The sequence below is a fragment of the Camelus bactrianus genome, chromosome 1, assembly GCF_048773025.1.
Source record: "Camelus bactrianus isolate YW-2024 breed Bactrian camel chromosome 1, ASM4877302v1, whole genome shotgun sequence".
NCBI classification, from domain to species: Eukaryota; Metazoa; Chordata; class Mammalia; order Artiodactyla; family Camelidae; genus Camelus; species Camelus bactrianus.
This window is the reverse complement of record NC_133539.1, coordinates 70,255,946-70,273,027: the sequence shown is the minus strand read 5'-3', so window position 1 is coordinate 70,273,027 and position 17,082 is coordinate 70,255,946. Positions and strand designations below refer to the sequence as shown.

Genomic DNA, 17,082 nt, shown 5'->3' with positions numbered 1-17,082 from the left:
GTCTTTTCCTTAGGGTACTGTTAGCAACATGATCAAACACACACCACACAGAACATTTATATCCATTTATTTGGGAAATTGCTTTGCCTATAAACTCACAACTGATAAGGCACATTGTTGCAAAATCATGGGGGAAGAGGGAGCGACACAAATCCAAGGATCCCAATAAAGGGCAACGGGCACACACTATCAATAGTGTAGAAACCTTCCTTGTTTCTGCCCTTCCCTCCTCCTACTTGAGAAGACAAAGAGCCACGGATTTCCAAGTCCCATTGGCCTCCTCCTCTCACCCACTCCTGTTATCAGGCTTTTTTTTTTTTAAAGCAACACATGCTTAAAAATGAAGTCCTTGTTGTGTGTTATGGATTATACTGTGTCCAAAAAATACTGCTTGGGAATTCATTCTTCCTACTGAACAGGAATATTCCCAAGAATTCATGTAGAACAACTGGTCCACATTAAAGCCCTGGCAAGACTCTTGGCCAAGTCAAATCAGTCAAACCAGCAGATGGTGCCCAAGGGCAACAGTTCTGGAAAGAAATGATGAGTTACTCCTGTTGAGTACAGGATCCCAGAGCTGCTCAGTTTAGGTGTCAGGGTCCTTCTGTCCTTGGAAGTGTTAACCCAGGTCTGTGCCAGTTCAATACGACAGCCATAGAGGAAGCAATGACAGCTATAGATAATTAAAATACAACACAACAAAGTAATCCAAAACCAAGTTTTCCCCTTTGAATTAAAAGATAAAATAGAATTAGCCCTCAGTTACCCTTAGCAAATGACAACATACAAACAACAACAAAAAAATTCAGAGAATATATGGGCTGATGCTCAAGTGTACTGAATCCATTCTCCCATCAGGACAGAGGAGGGACTCCCACAAAGGACAGACCAGAAAATGTACTGATGGTCATTTGATTCAGGTGAGTCAAGGGCTCTGCCCATCCAGATGCGTAAGAACTTCTCCAGAACTATTCATAACGTAGAGTTTACTCCATTCATATGTAATAGTCTGTTAGCAATCCAGCTTAAGTGTCAGGACATGCAGCCAAGAGGAGATTTGACTTATGTGGTAACATCACTGCATCCGAACACAAAGAGCATCACAGAAATCACTGTGCTTTTGAGCTGTACATGGACGTTCTATGCAGTCATCAGCTCCTTTCCCTTGATTTATGGCAGAGGTAGGTCATCAGAAAAAAAGTACAGAAGAAACACTTCTCAGGAGACTAACAAGATGAAGAGTGGTGTCAGTGAGGTGGGTTTACAGGTCATTATCTAAACTAAGCATGTCCACAGGGGACTTCAAAGGATACCACCTGTCACAACGGCCTATCACTGTACAAAAGAGGCACTCTGGACAAGGGCCACCAGCATCCTCTCCTGAGGCGGCTCAGCGCTGGACAAGAGGCACATACAACAGACAACCCTGAATTCCTTGTCATTCAATGAAATAACAGGACTTGCTAGCAGGCCATCCGTTTTGCAGAGCAAGCACCCTGCTAAACCAGGGCTTGTGTGAGCACCTGATATAATTCACCTCCTAGAGCAGAGTGTCCTTTGTGGCAAGAGAGTGCACACAGACGAACGGTGTCCCAATCAGCTATTGACAATAATTTAAAAACAATGAGGGGGGCTTCAAAGGACCACAACCATTACACAAACAAACTAGGGAGTCCAGGGACACAGCAACCAAAGGACCCAGGTCACGTGTCTTTTCTACTATTTAGATGATTAGCGTTGCGTGCGTCATTCAAATGCAGGTCTTTCTGACTAAACTTTTTAATGAGGGTTCCAGGAACTAAGGCCACCAGGGCAATGGCCAACAGCTTAAAGGCAGTTGTCCAGGAGAAAAGAGCATCCAGAGAGGTAAGGGTTGACAGGATGGAGCCTGTCTGCACACAGATGAAATTATACGGGATCAAGCCTGGAAGAAGAAAAGGGAAAGAGCCTGTTACTGGGGTAGGAAGATGAAAAACAGTCCTTCAGAAATGTCACCAGTAATTCACAACTGTGGCTCCAGTTTTGTGCTGTCTCTGCCCAACTCCTGACCCCAAAACACATCACCTCTTTCCCTTCTTTTCCACTCTTTCCCGTCCTTTCCCTGCTTCCCACATGCATCTGCCTTGTTCAACAAAAGGACTTGAGATGGTTTACAAAAATACATATACTTCAGTAAGATTTTTAAATTTTTAAATAAGAAAAAAACAAAATGACTGAGGAATAAAACATAAGTGAAGAATAATCAGTAGTTTATGCAAAAATGCATAAAATTCACTCATTTGCCAGAGGTGTCCCCAGATTTGGTTCTGAGCACCCAACAGCCAAAGCAAAGAGAGGTGGCAGCGTTATGAGAGTCACAGTGTGCCTAAGACAGCAGCAAGTTTCCTACAAGTCATAGGACTATTCACGTTCTGTACTGTCTCTCAGACGTCATCATGTGCACTGGATCCCAAAAGACTGCCTGGTAGCTGGAGAGGCTGGTTGTATAACAACCCCCCAGTGAAGCTGTTAAAAACACACCCTCAGGCTTCACCCCAGAGATTCTGCTTTGGGTCTGGGGCAGAACCCAGGAACCTGCATTCTAACAGCCTCTCCCGACCCTCACTCCCAAGATTCTGATTGGTTTGGGACCCCCTGATAATCCCTTCCTCTTCTCTAGTAGATGAGGCCTCAAGATCATAGACTCCTCAAGGTCACACAGCTTGTCAGAGGGGGAGCTAGAATCCTGGTCTCCAAGACTTTCTAAACCTCGTGCCACCCAGGCAATTACAGGCTGCCGACGGAGGTACTGAGGCTCTTTGCCTGAAAGCCGATCTGACCAGAACTGGCTGCGGTAGACTTTGCCTCCATTTACGATTTCAACTTCTCTCAAGAATTCCCTATTAATAGCATCTGCTCAACCACAGGTTTGTTATGTTTGACCCAGACGCCCTGAGTCGTCTTCCCCTCCATGTTCCAAAGCAGGCTTAAGAGACGCAGTCCTTGCCTTAGACTAAGGATGGTTTACTTCCAGTGTGGAGAAAGTAACAGTCACTGATTTTACAAGATGTGAGCATTTACCATTCAGATAAAGGTGGTCCAAAGCTCACACTTAGAGAAACACTGCTCTAGTCCTAGCCCCTTATCCGGCCACGCGGCCCACTGAGGGTGAGGAGCTTGCTGAAGGTCACGTGGTTGTCAAGAGGCAAGAGGGAACCTCACAAGCACCAGCTCCTCCTAAGGCAGATCTTGATCAAGACAGGGGCCGAAGCCAGACAGGAAGCCCCTTGCTCTGCCCCGTTCCCTGCCTCCACCCTTTCTTCCGCCCACAAACTCTCACTCCAACTCCGCTCTTCCTGCAGGCATTGACTGAGCCCTGACTATGGCCAAGTCACGTGTTTTACACGGATGACTCTTCCAACCCGAGTGCCTGGCATGGTGCTGGACCCACAACAGACGCTAGGAACAGTTGTGGAATGAATAATCCTTGTTTTTTCCTAAAGTATTTTTATGGGTTTTCATGTTCAAGCCCGAGCGGATTTGGGAGCAGGAACAATTCCTAGGCCTGGCGATGCTCTTCGTGAGCCTGTGCTCGCAGCGGCAGGCACGTGCCCCTGACACCCGCGAGACTTACACTCACCCATGTCTTACCGATAAGAACAGAGAAGAAGAATTGCAGGATGGGGATGTTCAGAATTGGGGCCGAGAGGTTCAAAAACCAGTTTGGCGTCATGGGGAAAAGTCTCAAAAAGAGTAAGAAGAAAAACAAGCCGTTTCGGTTCTCCTCCACCTGCAGCCAAAGACGACAAGGTCATTAAGAAGCAGGAAGAAATCTCCAGGTATTGAAACTATGTAGATGCCGGGCACTGTGCTACAATAATGTACATATTCTGCAAATTCCAGCGCAGACATTGTTTTCCTCATTTTAAAAATGGAGGTGCCTGAGGCTCAGAGAAGTCAGGAATTTGCCCAAGGGCACAGATGGACCAGGACTGATCTCAGGTCTGTTCCTCCTGGAGACATCAAAAGGACCCCTAGGACCTCCCAAGGCAGGGCCGAGGAGCATTGTGGGAAATCCCTGCTCCTCACTCCCCTCAGGGCCTTGCGGTGACCGTCTGGGGGGCTAGCACTCAGACGTGCCCTATAGCCTTACCTTCCTCTGCAGCAGGGCCACTTTGTCAGGAAAGTAGGAGACCACCAGCTGTTTGCCAAAAACACTGGAGAGCAGGTAGCAGCATGTGGCACCCACCGAGGCCAGCACACAGCACAGCAGAAGCCCCAGCCACGGCCCAAACAAAGCGCCGGCTAAAACATTCTGCAAGGAAAACAAACCCTCAGCCGTAAGAATATCTGGCAGCTCCCAGGCCCCTCATCCTGGAGCCCAAGAGTCCTAGGTTCCCTCCTCCTTTGGTAATCTTCCCAGACAAAACCCAACTCCCATCCTAAAGAGGTGAATGAAGGGTGATGAATGAGCTGGGAACAATCCAGTCCTCAGGCTTCACCTTTAAAACTGAAAAGAGGATTAAAACCTCAGAGGGCAGGACAGAATGAACCCGGGAAATCTGTGTAGACCACACCCAGCCTGCTACTCGGGCTGTGGTAGGTCCTGCAAACACAGATGCTCTGAGAAGACAGAAATGAAACTCACAAGTTATTTTTGCTATTTTAAATGAACATAAGCCATGAATTTTTCCTCAGTAAGATCACACAAGCTATGTAAAATGTCTCATTTCTTTACTTTTTGTGGGAATCACATCTATGTGGTATGGTAACGCCGGGGGCTCCGTGTCAGAGTTCCAACTGACACTCAGAAAGCCTTAGATTAACAAAAATGGGAAAGTAAACTAATACTTCCTAAATGGAGTTTGACTGGCAGACATCGTTCTGCCAAACATGGGATCCAAGAGAGAAAGTAAAGGGGGCACCTGGAAGTGAGAAGGTGGGGGTCTGCTCAGCACCTGCTATGTGTTAAGCATATGTCTTATTTAATCCCCACTATGCGCCTGTGTCATACACCATCTCACCTCCTCCCCCTGGTGAGAGATTAAGTATCATGCCCACGGTCACACTGAGCAGAGACAGGATTCACCCCCAGGTAGCAGGTGGCTCTTTGCCCTGAGGAGGGATCAGCTCAAGAGAGAAAGAGGTACTGGGGCAACGCCAGCGGTCAGCGCCTTACTTCAAGCACCACATACCCCAACCCCCATCTCTCTTGGCACAGACACGTTTGCTTTTCTTCTAGTTTCTAACAAAAAAAACTGCTTAAGCGGATCCAGCCTGAGCTGAATGTTGTGGCAGGAGGGAGAAGACACTGGGGCGGGAGAGGGAAGCAGGGAAAAAAGAAGTTTTCATGGCTTCCTGCTTAGTCACTCCATCATTCAACAAGTGCTGAAGGGTGCTGTGTGCCAGGTGCCATCTGCACCCACTGCATCATTTAAATTGCCCACATAACAATCCTAGGGGGTTACATAGGAGTAGACCGACTTCACAGATGAGGAAACAGGGTCAGAGAATTTCAGTGTCTTGCTCATGGTTACATAGCTGGGATTCAAACCTACCCTAAGTCCTAACATATACATACATTTACACGAACCAGCTTAAAATGCTGTCAGGAGGACGGCACAGATCCTTGTGTATAACCTGAGATGGCAGCTGAAGAGAAGCATCCAAGTGCCCAAGCACAAGCCCAGATCTAACACTGCAGCTCCCAAGCGCTGGGAGGCCGCCTGGAAAATCAGAACGACTTGTCCTCTCCATACCAGGGAGACTTCCCAATCCTCCACAGCCTAACAGCCCCATGAACACCCTGCATCTGTTCATCAAACATTTATAAAGGCACTTTCCTGTACCAGGTAGAGAAACATAAAGGCTGAAACTAAGGAACAAGTCTTGCTCTCAAGGAACTCACAGATTGGTGGAGAAAAGAGATTTAAAGAAAAAAAGAACTAAAGAAAAACAGTGCCAACTTGCAGAACATTACAGGAGCTCTGAGGAGGAAGAATTGCCCCAGCCTGGGGAGGGGTGGGGATGTCTCTCTCTCTCTCTCAAGGATAGTGCTTCACAGCTGTCAAATCCTTAGAAACAAAAGCAGCAGACCTGAGAGGAAAGGCAGGCTCTGGAGATGGTCAGGCACGGGTTCAGAGCCCAGCAATACCCCCTCCCCACCCTGTCAGCCATTATTGGCTTTTGGGAGAATTATATAAAGTCATGCAGGTAAAGCAACTAGAACAGTGCCCAAGACAGGGGAGGCTGTAAATAAATGGTAGCCACAGTAGTCCCTCCTCTGGACGACAGGATCTGCAGCCTAAGGGCCCCTCTGCAGAGATAGAAGGTGGCTTCCAGGCAGGCACAGAAGGAGGGTAGGACACTGACCAGGAAGCTGGAGCCAGGGATGGCAAAGCCCTGTTTGTAGAGGTAGGCACTGCAGAAGAGCAGGAACACGTAGGCCTGGTGCTCCTTCCGGTATTCTCGAAGGATCTCGGAGAGCTCCCGCAGCTCAGCCACATCTGAGGGGAACCACAGTGACCTGAGATTTGAAAAAGCAGATGGAAACATGAGTCCAGAAAGGCCTAATACCTAAGAAAGTCACTTCCTGTGTCTTCTTTCCAAAGTAGGTTTATAAATGTGCTCATCATCTGGTCTGCTGGGAACACACACATAATGGGAGGCCAGGATGATTGATGACCTGATACAACACAGCAGAGACTAAGAGAAGAGCCTTGATTTGGAAGCAAGAGATCTGGGGTAATATCTCAACTCTGCTACCATCTAGTGGTGTGATCTTGGGCTAGTCCCTGCGCCTCAGTTTCCTTATCTGAAAAATGAGGTTGGTGTTGGATCGTCACTAAGTTCCCTCTTAGCTCTCTGGTTTTATGATCTGTTCTTAAGAGGCAAACGGATTAATTTCCAGGCAAATGGAAACATCCTAAATAGCATCTTAAAAAAAATAAACTGTCAACAAATGGTAGCCACAATAGTCCAAAATAGTTTATTTATTTATAAATGAATAAACATCCTAAACTGCATTCCTTTCTAGGAGCACCCCTTCCTCTGTAAGCTTTGGGCCAAGGATAATCCAAACTTCACACCGCTCCTAAGTTACTAGGTAAAATGACTGTTTTATCAATCACAAACAAGCCAATTAAAGATTGCCCGGTAAAGTATATTTGCCCCACAGCATAAACAATCTTCTCGATTATATGTCAGGCTTGAAACCAACCTTTTCAAAGAGTCTGCCTTTTCACCTGATCTTTATCTGGTCCTCAGTGCACTCTGAATCCTGTACAAGGGTCACAGTGTAAACGCTACTCTGCCTCTGCCTTCTGAACAACCCTTGAATCCATCAATGATTATAATTATTATCAGTTATAATTATATTTATAACCAATTATAAGGAAACCTTCCTGGTTCACATCAAAATGTTTCTCTTAGTATGTCTGACATCCACAGCAGAGCCTTCTCAGCTAGAGCAAAAGGATACAGTCACTGAAAACAGCTGTCATCAAATTCAAGTCAGTAACAATCCTTGGCACACTTCCCTTAACTTTATAAACAGTATGTAGTATTGTACCGCCTCCTCCCTCACCTAGTCTATCATGAGAAGGAAAAGCAGAGACAGCCAGGAAGAAGGGAGGACCCGATCATTAATTCGTGAATAATTTAAAGTTGTCCATGCAATGTGTTTCTCCTGGAGACCGAATGCCTTAAACTCCCAAGGGCAGAACTGACAGAAGTGAAGTGGGGTGAGAAGGACGATGGAGGGAGGCTGAGAGCAGTCATGAACAAGGAGCTGCGGGTCCACATAGGGGCGAGAGTCGGCTGCAAAGCGAGGTCAGGGCTGAGCCTGGGAAGGCGACGGGAACACGGCTCAAGAGGCGTTGCCACGGCGCAAACAGATGTGCTCAAACAAGCTCCGCCCGGGATAAGGCGCCGCGTTTCCCTCTGCAAATCGCCACTCCAAAAGGCACCAAACAGCACTCCCACGCAGCTGGCAGCACGCAGATCCCAGCAAGGGCCGGGCCCGGCTCCCGTCCACCTGGCCTGCCAGAGACCGTGTAGATGAGAACCGATCTCCTGTCCCAGAACTGAACCCCAAATCCCAGCCTCCAACTGCTCGGATCCGAGATCCCGAATCTCCGATTCCTAGACCCCATCCTCGGACCTCGCTCCCTTCCTCTGACCCGAACTCCAGTCCGCGCCACCACCGCCACGCACCTGTCCCTAGCCTCCTCGGCTGAGCCCGGTGTCCGCCCGCGGGGCAGTCGGGTCGACAGCAAGTAGAGGGCGAAGGTGCAGCCAACGAAGACCAGGAGGAGGCCGACTAGGGGGCGCATCTCGACGCCCTCACCCGGACCTCCTGGGCCACCGAAGAGCCTGGAGGCAGCGCCGGGGACCACGCCGGTAGCGGACTGCGCCAGCGGAGCACGTTCGAAGACGGACCGGGGCGGGGTCCGCTGCAGGTCCCGCCCCCAGATTCAGGCCCCGCCCCGGGCCTGGACTCCACCCATTGTGCCCCTGGGCCGACTGCTTCTCAAACCTGTCTTGCAGCCCCTCTGCGCGTGCGTCTGTTCTCCTGTCTGTGTGTATTTTTCTACGTTTATCCCTCTCTTTCTCCATTTATCTGCAGGGTCTCTGTCAGGTGCTGGGAGATCCAGGCATGAATTACGAGCCCTGCCCACAGCCAGCTTGCAGTCCGGTGGTCAAGACAGTCTGGTCGACCACCAGCTGTAACAAAGCAAATGCAGCTCTCGTGGAACAAGAGGCTCTAATCCAGTGCAGTGGGATGGTCTAAGCGACCACGGAAATGAGAATTTCCTTTTATTGAACGCCTACTATGTGCCCATTAACGCTAATCCTCACAACAATCCAGCAAGGTTGGTATTTTTGCCTTTATTTATCAGATGAAAAATCTGATTTTGAGAAAGATCTTGACGTCCCCCAAACGACAGCCATGATTGTGAGTCCAAAACTAGTGGTCCTGCACTGCATAGATTCATGGAGGAGGTGGGGTTTGAGTTTACCTTAAAGGATGAGCACGATTTCCACAACGGAGACAGGAGGGAGAGGATGATCTAGGTGCCCCAGGAAGGCACCAGTATCCAGTTTCCATGAAGCCTAAGGCGTGAGAAATGAGTGAGAATGTGGGGACAAACTGGAAAGCAACGAAAGGCAGCTAAGAAGTTGGATTTTTTTTTAATATTGTACATCAGGAGACACCAACAGAGGTGTTTAAACAAGAGAATAGTTTAGCTCCTGTTTGCCCTGGAAGATGATTAGAATATGTTGTGAGTTGGAAGCTGTAATTGTCTTGGTGAGAAAGGATGCAGGCCTAAGTCAGGACCACAATTATGGGAAGGAAGGAAAGAGTTGGTAGGATATGACTGATTAAATGTAGAAGAGACAGAGAGGACTCCAAAATGTCACAAGCCTGGACAACAGAGAGAAACCATCCTTGTCATATCATTCAAAGCCCCTCTTTGGCCAAATAAGGAGCCCCTGTCAGAATTTGAAGTGTGCAAAGCCCTAGCAATTCCACATTCAAAAATTTAACCTATAGATATGCCCATAGGTAGACAAAGATGTATGTTTCAAGGGTATTCTCTCAGCTCCGTTTTGATGTTAAGAGATTAGGGACAACCTAAATGTCCATCATTTGGAGACTAGTGAGGTTAATTATGGTATATTCACAAATGGAACACTAAGTAGTTTCCTGAAAGAGGGAGGCAACTCTAGATATCCTGACACAGTGCAGTTGTGGGATAGATGGCTGGGATAAAAATCAAACAAGTTGCAGTGTTAGAGTATCCTGTGACTCATTTGTAAGAAAAAAAAAAAGGATGTATTTTATCTTTTCAAAATACTGAAGTATTTATGAATGAAGTGGTTCAATGTCTGGGATTTGCATCAAAATAATGGGATGGGACTGTAGTGGGTAGGGTTATAAATAAAACAAGATTGGCCATTGAATTGATAGTTGCTGAAGCCGGATGATGAGCACATGGAAGTGGATTTTATACCATTTTCTGTATTTCTGTACGTGTGTAAAATTTTCCATTTTAAAACACATGGGGAGAGAGACCTGGAGATCGTCATTCTAAGTAAGACCAGAAAGAGAAACAGTAGACAGTGAACACATCTGTAAACGAGACAAGGTCTCACCATCTTTTATCTGTCCCAGCTCTCAGCTGGGCTTTCCTTATAATTGGCACTTAGTAATAGTTTGTTAAATTAATGGACTCAGGTCCCAGGAGGAAAATGATCAGTTGTTTTGGTTTGAAACATGTTGATTTTGAGAAGTCAAAGGAATCCAGAAGGAGAGAAAGTAAATGGAAAAAGGAATGTACCTGAGCCTGTGCCAGGGGTGTGCAGAGTAGAGAGCAAGAAGGAAGGTTCCTGCTCTCAAGGACTTTGCTCTCTCTTCGGTCGGGGGACAGCATGGGGAGTTATCATTGTAGAGCACGCCGTGGAGGAAATCGATGTGGCAAAGCTTCCAGAGAAGCAAGCATCATCATCCCGCTTAGGGATGAGTGGCTGAGCAGGTGTTCAGGTGAAGTCACTTTGAGTGCTGATGAGTCCACAATGGGCAGAGTGTTAAGCAGGACTTGTCTTCACCTCCTGAGCCCGTGCGCTTTCCCCTGCACTGCCTCTCAACAAGCAAGTGAAAATCCAGAGCTCAGACTGAACAGTCAGATTTGGAGGTCACATGTCTAAAGGAGAGAGTTGAAAAGGGGGAAAGGTCTCTTAAGGAGACCACGAGAGGGAAAGTAACAACAGCTGATACTGAGTCTCAGTACACTCGACCCCACAGTAAGCGCTGTACACACATGAATGTATTTATTATATATAACAACCTTCACGAGGCAGGGACTTTTAACAGCCCCCACTTCACAGTACAGAGAATGGAAACTTAGGAGGTATTGAGGTCACACGGCAGCAAACAGCAGAGCCTAATCTTACACTACACTGCCTTTCCAAGAGAGAAGACTGAGATCAGAAGCCTGGTAAGGAAATGTGGAACCAGTGAAAGAGAACAGGATAGCTCATTCAGGGCAGGTGGGTGAGAACTAGAGTGGTGAGGGTGGTGTCCTGAGGGCCCAGGAAAGACTGTTAGGAGAGGAACCGGTGTGCCTTGTTAGAGTCCATGAAAAATCCAGCAGGGAGACCTGAGGGGTTGTGGGACTCAGCCAATACCAGGTGGCAAAGAACCTTTGGCAAGGACTCTTTGGGAGACGCAAACCTAACTTCCCACAGGCTCGCTATCTAAGTCCTTGCTTGCTGCCCCTGACTTACCCCCTAGCCTCCTGTTTGATTCCTTCTGCTCAACCTGTCTGCTTTGGGAAAGAAGCCCAAGACTGTCGAAGTCTGAATCAGAGTGGAGGCAACTCCAAGTCCCTAAGGATGGGTCCGCTCCATGCTGTTCAAGAGACATATACTGAGCACCTGCTTTGTGCCTGGCATTGTGCTAGGCGCTAGGGCAGCAAAGACAAATAAGCAGCAGCTGCTCCTGTGGTCTCAGTATCAGAGGAGATAGACACGGAAACATCTAATGATATGGCTTAATGAAAGCAGTGACAGTAGCACATGCAAAGTGGGTGGCGGAAGGGAGTTGTGGAAGAACAAGGAGGGGAACTTTGAACCACAGCTTGGAGTCAGCCAGTAATGCCAGAGGGACCTGGAGGGTTTTAGCTGACATTCTAAAATGGGGGAGTAGGGGAAGGAAAAATCTCCTAGGCTTCCGGATAGGTGGGCTTGCTAAAGAATGGTGTTAGGACCACCTGGATGTTGCAATAAGGAGTGAAAAAAAACAGCCAACCTCTCTTTTTCCCAGGGAGCCTGGGAAATGGGCAATGGTCTTCCAGACATCATAGAGACGACAATAACAGAGGTCCCTGGGAGAGAGGTCTAAGTCAGAGACGGGTGGGCACCGCCATAGAAGCGGGCTGCGGTGGTGGGAGGGAAGGCGGGGAGGCCTTTCCTCACAGCTGAACATGGCTCCACAGGTCCTACAAGGTAACAGAGTATTCACTTAGTAACTATTTCCTGAGCGCAGACTATGCTGCAGGCACCACGCTAGGCACCCAGCTCAATCACACACATAAATGTAAACAAACACACAAACCTTAAAAAGCTCTACAGAGTAGAAGTTCAGTGTGCACTGCAAAGAAATGATGTGAGGAAGACCCCCAGCCCCACCGCCCTGAGGAAGTGCCCGTCCAGCTAAGGTCCAAACGCTGAGTGGGAGACACTGGGGAAGACTGGAGGGAAAAAGGTAGGCTACAGTCTAACTGCTTCTTGGATTGGGGATTCAGATAAATACACTGGCAAAGAGAAGGAAGAGAGGCAAGGATAACAAGAGACACAGTCGAAAGTTCCAGGGGCCTCAGGAGAAAGATCCTAAGAGAGTGGCACACCTGTGATTGCCTCCATTTCACCTGATCACTGTTACATGAAACCCACTGAAATTCACCTCCACTCCAGGGAGCAAACTTCCTTCCGTTACTTCGTCATTTATCCACACATCCATCCGTGTGTTCATCCACCCACCCGCCCCACCATGAGCCAGGTACCGTGCTAGCAGACACCAGGAGAAGCTGAGAGAGACCCACTGGCCTGAAGAGTTTATACATCAACAGAAATGTTGTTTCTGGCATTTTCTTGCTGTTGTTTTGATCCTCTGCTTACCGGGCAAGGCAAAGAGGACACAGTCACTGTACTAATCAAAATCCAGGACCAATAAAACTCTAAACAGAAATCAGGGCCCAACAGCCTGTATGCACAACTGCTTGAACAAGGGAAGGAGGAAAGCTGGTGAGACGTCCAAGTGGGCAGGAGCATCGCTGAGCTTCACTCCTTTCAGAGTTCAGACATTCACCGCAGGCATCCTTCACTTTAGTGGAGTAGACTCTGGATTTGCTACATGCATAAGCAAAGGTAAGACGTGCCACACAGGAACATATTTACAGAATTCCATCATATATAAACAGCTTATTTCTTTAAAATAAGGCTATTCTCACAGAAAGCAGAAGAGCAGTCACTTGGATGTGGAGGAGGTTCCTGGACCTGTGACTCAGGAATCCCAGGAACCTTCCTGCTGGGGCCGCATCTAGGGGATGGGTGGTGTCAACCCCTGTGGCTCTGTCTCTGCCCTGGGCATCTGACTTCAGGGACATCCTCTCCTCGTTCTGAGATCTCTGACCTTGGCCCTCGGGGGGCCTCTTAACTTGGCTGCTGTTGTCATTCCTGATTCATAGATGGCGCCTGTTCCTAGGGAAGCCTGCAAACTCTTCAAACCAGAAGCTTCAGATACTCCAAGAGCAAACAGGTTAGTGCTTCAAATTCACATGTTAGCAAAACGAGTTACTTGGCATCACTCTGAAAGGTTAACATTAATCACCTCCCACAGGTGGGATTATGAGTAGCGGATTTTTATTTTGCATCTGTACATTTTCTGAATTTCCTTCAATAATCACAAGTTACATTAGTAATAAAGAAAAACAAAGTATTTCTTAAGAATTGCTTAAAATGAGGGTTGCCTATAAAGCGATTCTTCTTCACCTTAAGTGAAAAACAAGCCCTGCTTTTTCTGTCCTGCCTCTTGCTCCATCCCTGGTCCCCATGAGCGAGGTAGTCCCATGGCTTCATCTGTCCTTCTTCCCTCATCCACATACTGTCTGGTCCCAGGGGCTGCCCCCTTGGCTACTGGCCTGTCCTCACTGCCTCCTGCACCAACTCCACTTCCAACAAGGAGGGAAGCCAGGGGTGTGGCTTCCCTGCCTTCCCAGAGCAAAGAGCCCAAGAGAGAAGGTGGTGTTGACAGGGAGAAGCTCTCTTAGTGCTTATTAGATAAGCCATAGCAAAATAAATACAAGCATATTCACGTATATCAGCCACTCACAGATGTGGCACCCAAAGGATTTCAAAGAATCCTTCACAGACTTGCCTCCTAAATCCACACACGAGCCCTGTGAGGGAGGTCAGTTTCATTCCCTTCTGCATGCGCGGCCTGGAGGGATCTGGCACAGGGAATGTGGGGTCGAGTCCAAAGGGAGGTCTCCAGCCAGTCTTTCCCTTTGAGATGCTTGGCTGGCCGCTGTGATGGGCAGAACTGCCCGGGTGACAGGCAGCAGAATCGACAGGTCGGAACAAATGAGGCCCCAGGACACAGCCAGACAAGGCGCTGGGCCGTTGGGAGCCTGGCTATTTCTGACTCGCCCTACTTAGGGGCTCCCTTCCCAGGACTGTTTCATAATCCAAGGTCGTTTGATGTTTTGCAGTGTGACATTACTGCAAAAAACCCTGGTTATTCTATACTTCTTGTGCCTTGAGGAAAAGGTGAGGTGAAGCTTTAAAAAGCCTGTAGTTGTAGCTTTCTTAATGTTACTGGTACCCAGGTGTCCTGTCAGCAGTTACATTTGCAACTTTGAGCAAAGAATAGGTTGGAAGACTGTTTCGACGTTTTCCATCAGTACAAGGTCATATCGACACAATTGGGGCCTGTGAAAATAAGATGAGATATCCTTGTCAATACAATACGAAAAATACCCCATTCTGGTGAAGTCAATTGCATTATCTCCTTTGGATGTAAAACTATTTAGCAATTATTTCTATCATTCTAGAAAAATGCTTGTGGTAAATAAAAAAAGCAGCATCAACAACAGCCAGACATCAGGATGTACAGTTTTATTCACCACATAACTTCAACCAGGTTTAAAAGCAAATAGGAAGAGATAACTAAAAATATTAATAGTGGTTGCCTCTGAATAATGACATTATCCATGATATTTTTTTCACTTCCTTACACTTTCTGCACTTTCCAGATTTTATAAAATGAACATCTATTACTTTGATAATCAGGAAAAGAAGTATTAAAAAGTACCAGTTTTAAGATGTAGTGACTACCCTCTTGGGAAAAAATAACTTGTATTATTAAATGTTTTAGGGTATCCTAGACCTTCAGGATAACTGTAAAGCAGTAACTGCTCACATCATTTTCTGTCTCTCTCTGTCCATAGATTTGATGCTAGGACTAGTGGCATTAGTCACAAAACACACGTACCATCACAGCTTTGTTCTTTCTCCCCCTCTTTGTCTCTGTCTCTCCCTCTCTCAACACACACACACATATACACTGTTGTTTATTTTTTCTGAACCAACTGAGAATAGGCTGTTTACCCCTTAATACTTCAGTGTATATTTCCTAAGGACAAGGGCATTCTCAGGGCACTTATCAAATTTAACATTGATATATTGTACTTTATCCTATATCAGTGGAACAAAAGATTCCAATTTTTCTGTACCTTTTAATGCTAGGCTGTGTTTTATCAGTTTGCCAAACTATAGGAGGCTTTCTTTTCTACAACAAATTATCAACTTCAAAGCAGCGTGGGTGGAGTGGTTAGGGAGGAACTGTGTAACTAAGCATATAGCAACATTATTTCTTTGGATTATCAGGCCATTTAGCTTTCAGTGCATACTAGTAAAATTTTCTTGGATTACTGGGCAACTTATTTTGATCAAGTCTGGTTTTAAAGGATCCCTCCCTTCCTTCATTGTGATTGATGAAGTCCTGTTAAAACATCAGACCAAGCAGATTGGACAGGAACTAATACCATCTTTGGAAAACAGGGACTGGCCAGACCTTGTTTGCAGCTCACCTCTCCGGATGGGCAAGTGACCTTAACTTCATTCGGAGAATCCTGAGCTTGTACTTGGGGCCTATTACAGCCCCTGTAGAGAACTCCAAGGAAATGGCTGCCACTTTGTCCAGATCTTGATCGAATCTTGCCAGCAGACTCACTTGGTGGTATTTCTGAAATGTTGCGGGCTCACTGGAAGGAAGAAATAAGATATTTTTCAGTGGATATAGATTACCAGCGAAAGAAAACAGTTTTGAGGCCTACAGACCACACATCGGCAGGCAGCCATTTGACCCCATAGCCTGCAGTAGCCGACTTCCATGGGCAAAGCTTGGATTCCAAAGGACTGCATAAGTGAAGCTGCTGCCCCTAGGCCTGACGAAATGCTATGGCGTTAGAGAGGTACCTGCCGCCTATGATAGGCCAGACAGCATCCTCATCTCTGGACACATGTCTCCAATTCCCTGAAAGATTCTGCAAGGTATTTATTTTTTATTTTTTAAATTTTTTTTAAATGGAGGTACTGGAGATTGAACCAAGGAACTTGTGCATGCTAAGCATGCACTCTACCACTTAAGCTAGAGCCTACCCCCTACCTCTTCTGCAAGGTATTAATGTCTTCATTTTACAGACAGGGAAACAGATGCTTGCAGAGCTAAAGCTCACCCAGGTCACAGGTCTTATATGTCACAGTACAAGGATTAAAACCCAGTTCTGGCTGAGTTCAAAGTTATGGTCTTTCCATTAAATTGCATTGTGAGATGCATACGTATATCTAAATTAGGATAGAATTTAGAATCTAATTTAGAAGTTGTGCTTAAACGTATATTTTTTCAGTTCTGCCTCTCAAGAGAAACCTTAAAATAGCTGCATCCCAGGTTCCAACTTTTCTTCTAAGTGGGTGAAGATGTTTCCTACAGTTAAAATCCCATATTGAGTCTAAGGTGTAATCACTGGGGAGGTTCAGGTGGGAAATGTCCCTCTGGGGACCTGGGAGAGTAGGCTATGGAGAAATGATTGCCGAGATATGAATCCTTAGATTGGAGGTAGGGATGGGGGTGAAGAGGTGCCTGTCACCCCAGGCTCACTGGAATCATGTGTCAGTCCTGTGGAAGGCAGAAGTGGCAGAAGTGCCACAAGTAGAACTAATCCAAAAGGTTACCCAGATTGTGGTTTCTAAATACCATCTCCACAAAAAGGAACTAGGGCTCCCTGGGGTAATGACTGATTCCAGGGCTAGGGCAGGGAAAGTACAAAGTGATCCTGGAACAACCTCTGTGCCATAAAGTAAGGAAGCACTCAAAGATTGATGGAGATGTTCAAAAGAATAGAGAATCACTTCACACCGATTAGGGTGGCTACTATGAAAAAAAAATAACAAACAGAAAATAACAAGTGTTGACAGGGATATGAAAAAATTGGAACCCTTGTACACTGTTGGTTGGAATGTAAAATGGTAGAGCCACCA

At 46.7% G+C, this 17,082-nt stretch overlaps 2 protein-coding genes across 6 annotated transcripts in view; both read right to left on the bottom strand.

Annotated features, from left to right (window-relative positions):
• Positions 1–50: 50 nt before the first annotated feature.
• On the bottom strand, positions 51–8,420 carry TMEM41A (transmembrane protein 41A). The gene is made up of 5 exons (XM_010959190.3): positions 8,194–8,420; positions 6,352–6,505; positions 4,133–4,294; positions 3,631–3,769; positions 51–1,924 (listed from the first exon to the last, which is right to left on the bottom strand). Exons 1-5 carry the CDS (start codon positions 8,310–8,312, stop codon positions 1,704–1,706), a joined length of 795 nt encoding a protein of 264 aa, XP_010957492.2. The 5' UTR covers positions 8,313–8,420; the 3' UTR covers positions 51–1,703.
• A 4,967-nt stretch (positions 8,421–13,387) lies between these two features.
• LIPH (lipase H) overlaps positions 13,388–17,082 on the bottom strand; it is a 45,042-nt gene continuing 41,347 nt past the window's right edge. For 2 of the 5 annotated variants that reach the window (XM_010959191.3, XM_045519740.2), the window contains 2 exons: positions 15,633–15,806; positions 13,388–14,472 (listed from right to left, as the gene is read on the bottom strand). In XM_010959191.3, the coding sequence (XP_010957493.1) occupies positions 14,385–14,472; positions 15,633–15,806 (262 nt within the window). In that variant the 3' untranslated portion in view covers positions 13,388–14,384. Of the gene's footprint in view, positions 14,473–15,632; positions 15,807–17,082 lie in introns of those variants that run through there. The other 3 variants (XM_045519739.2, XR_006726461.2, XM_010959192.3) reach the window with 3 other exon arrangements.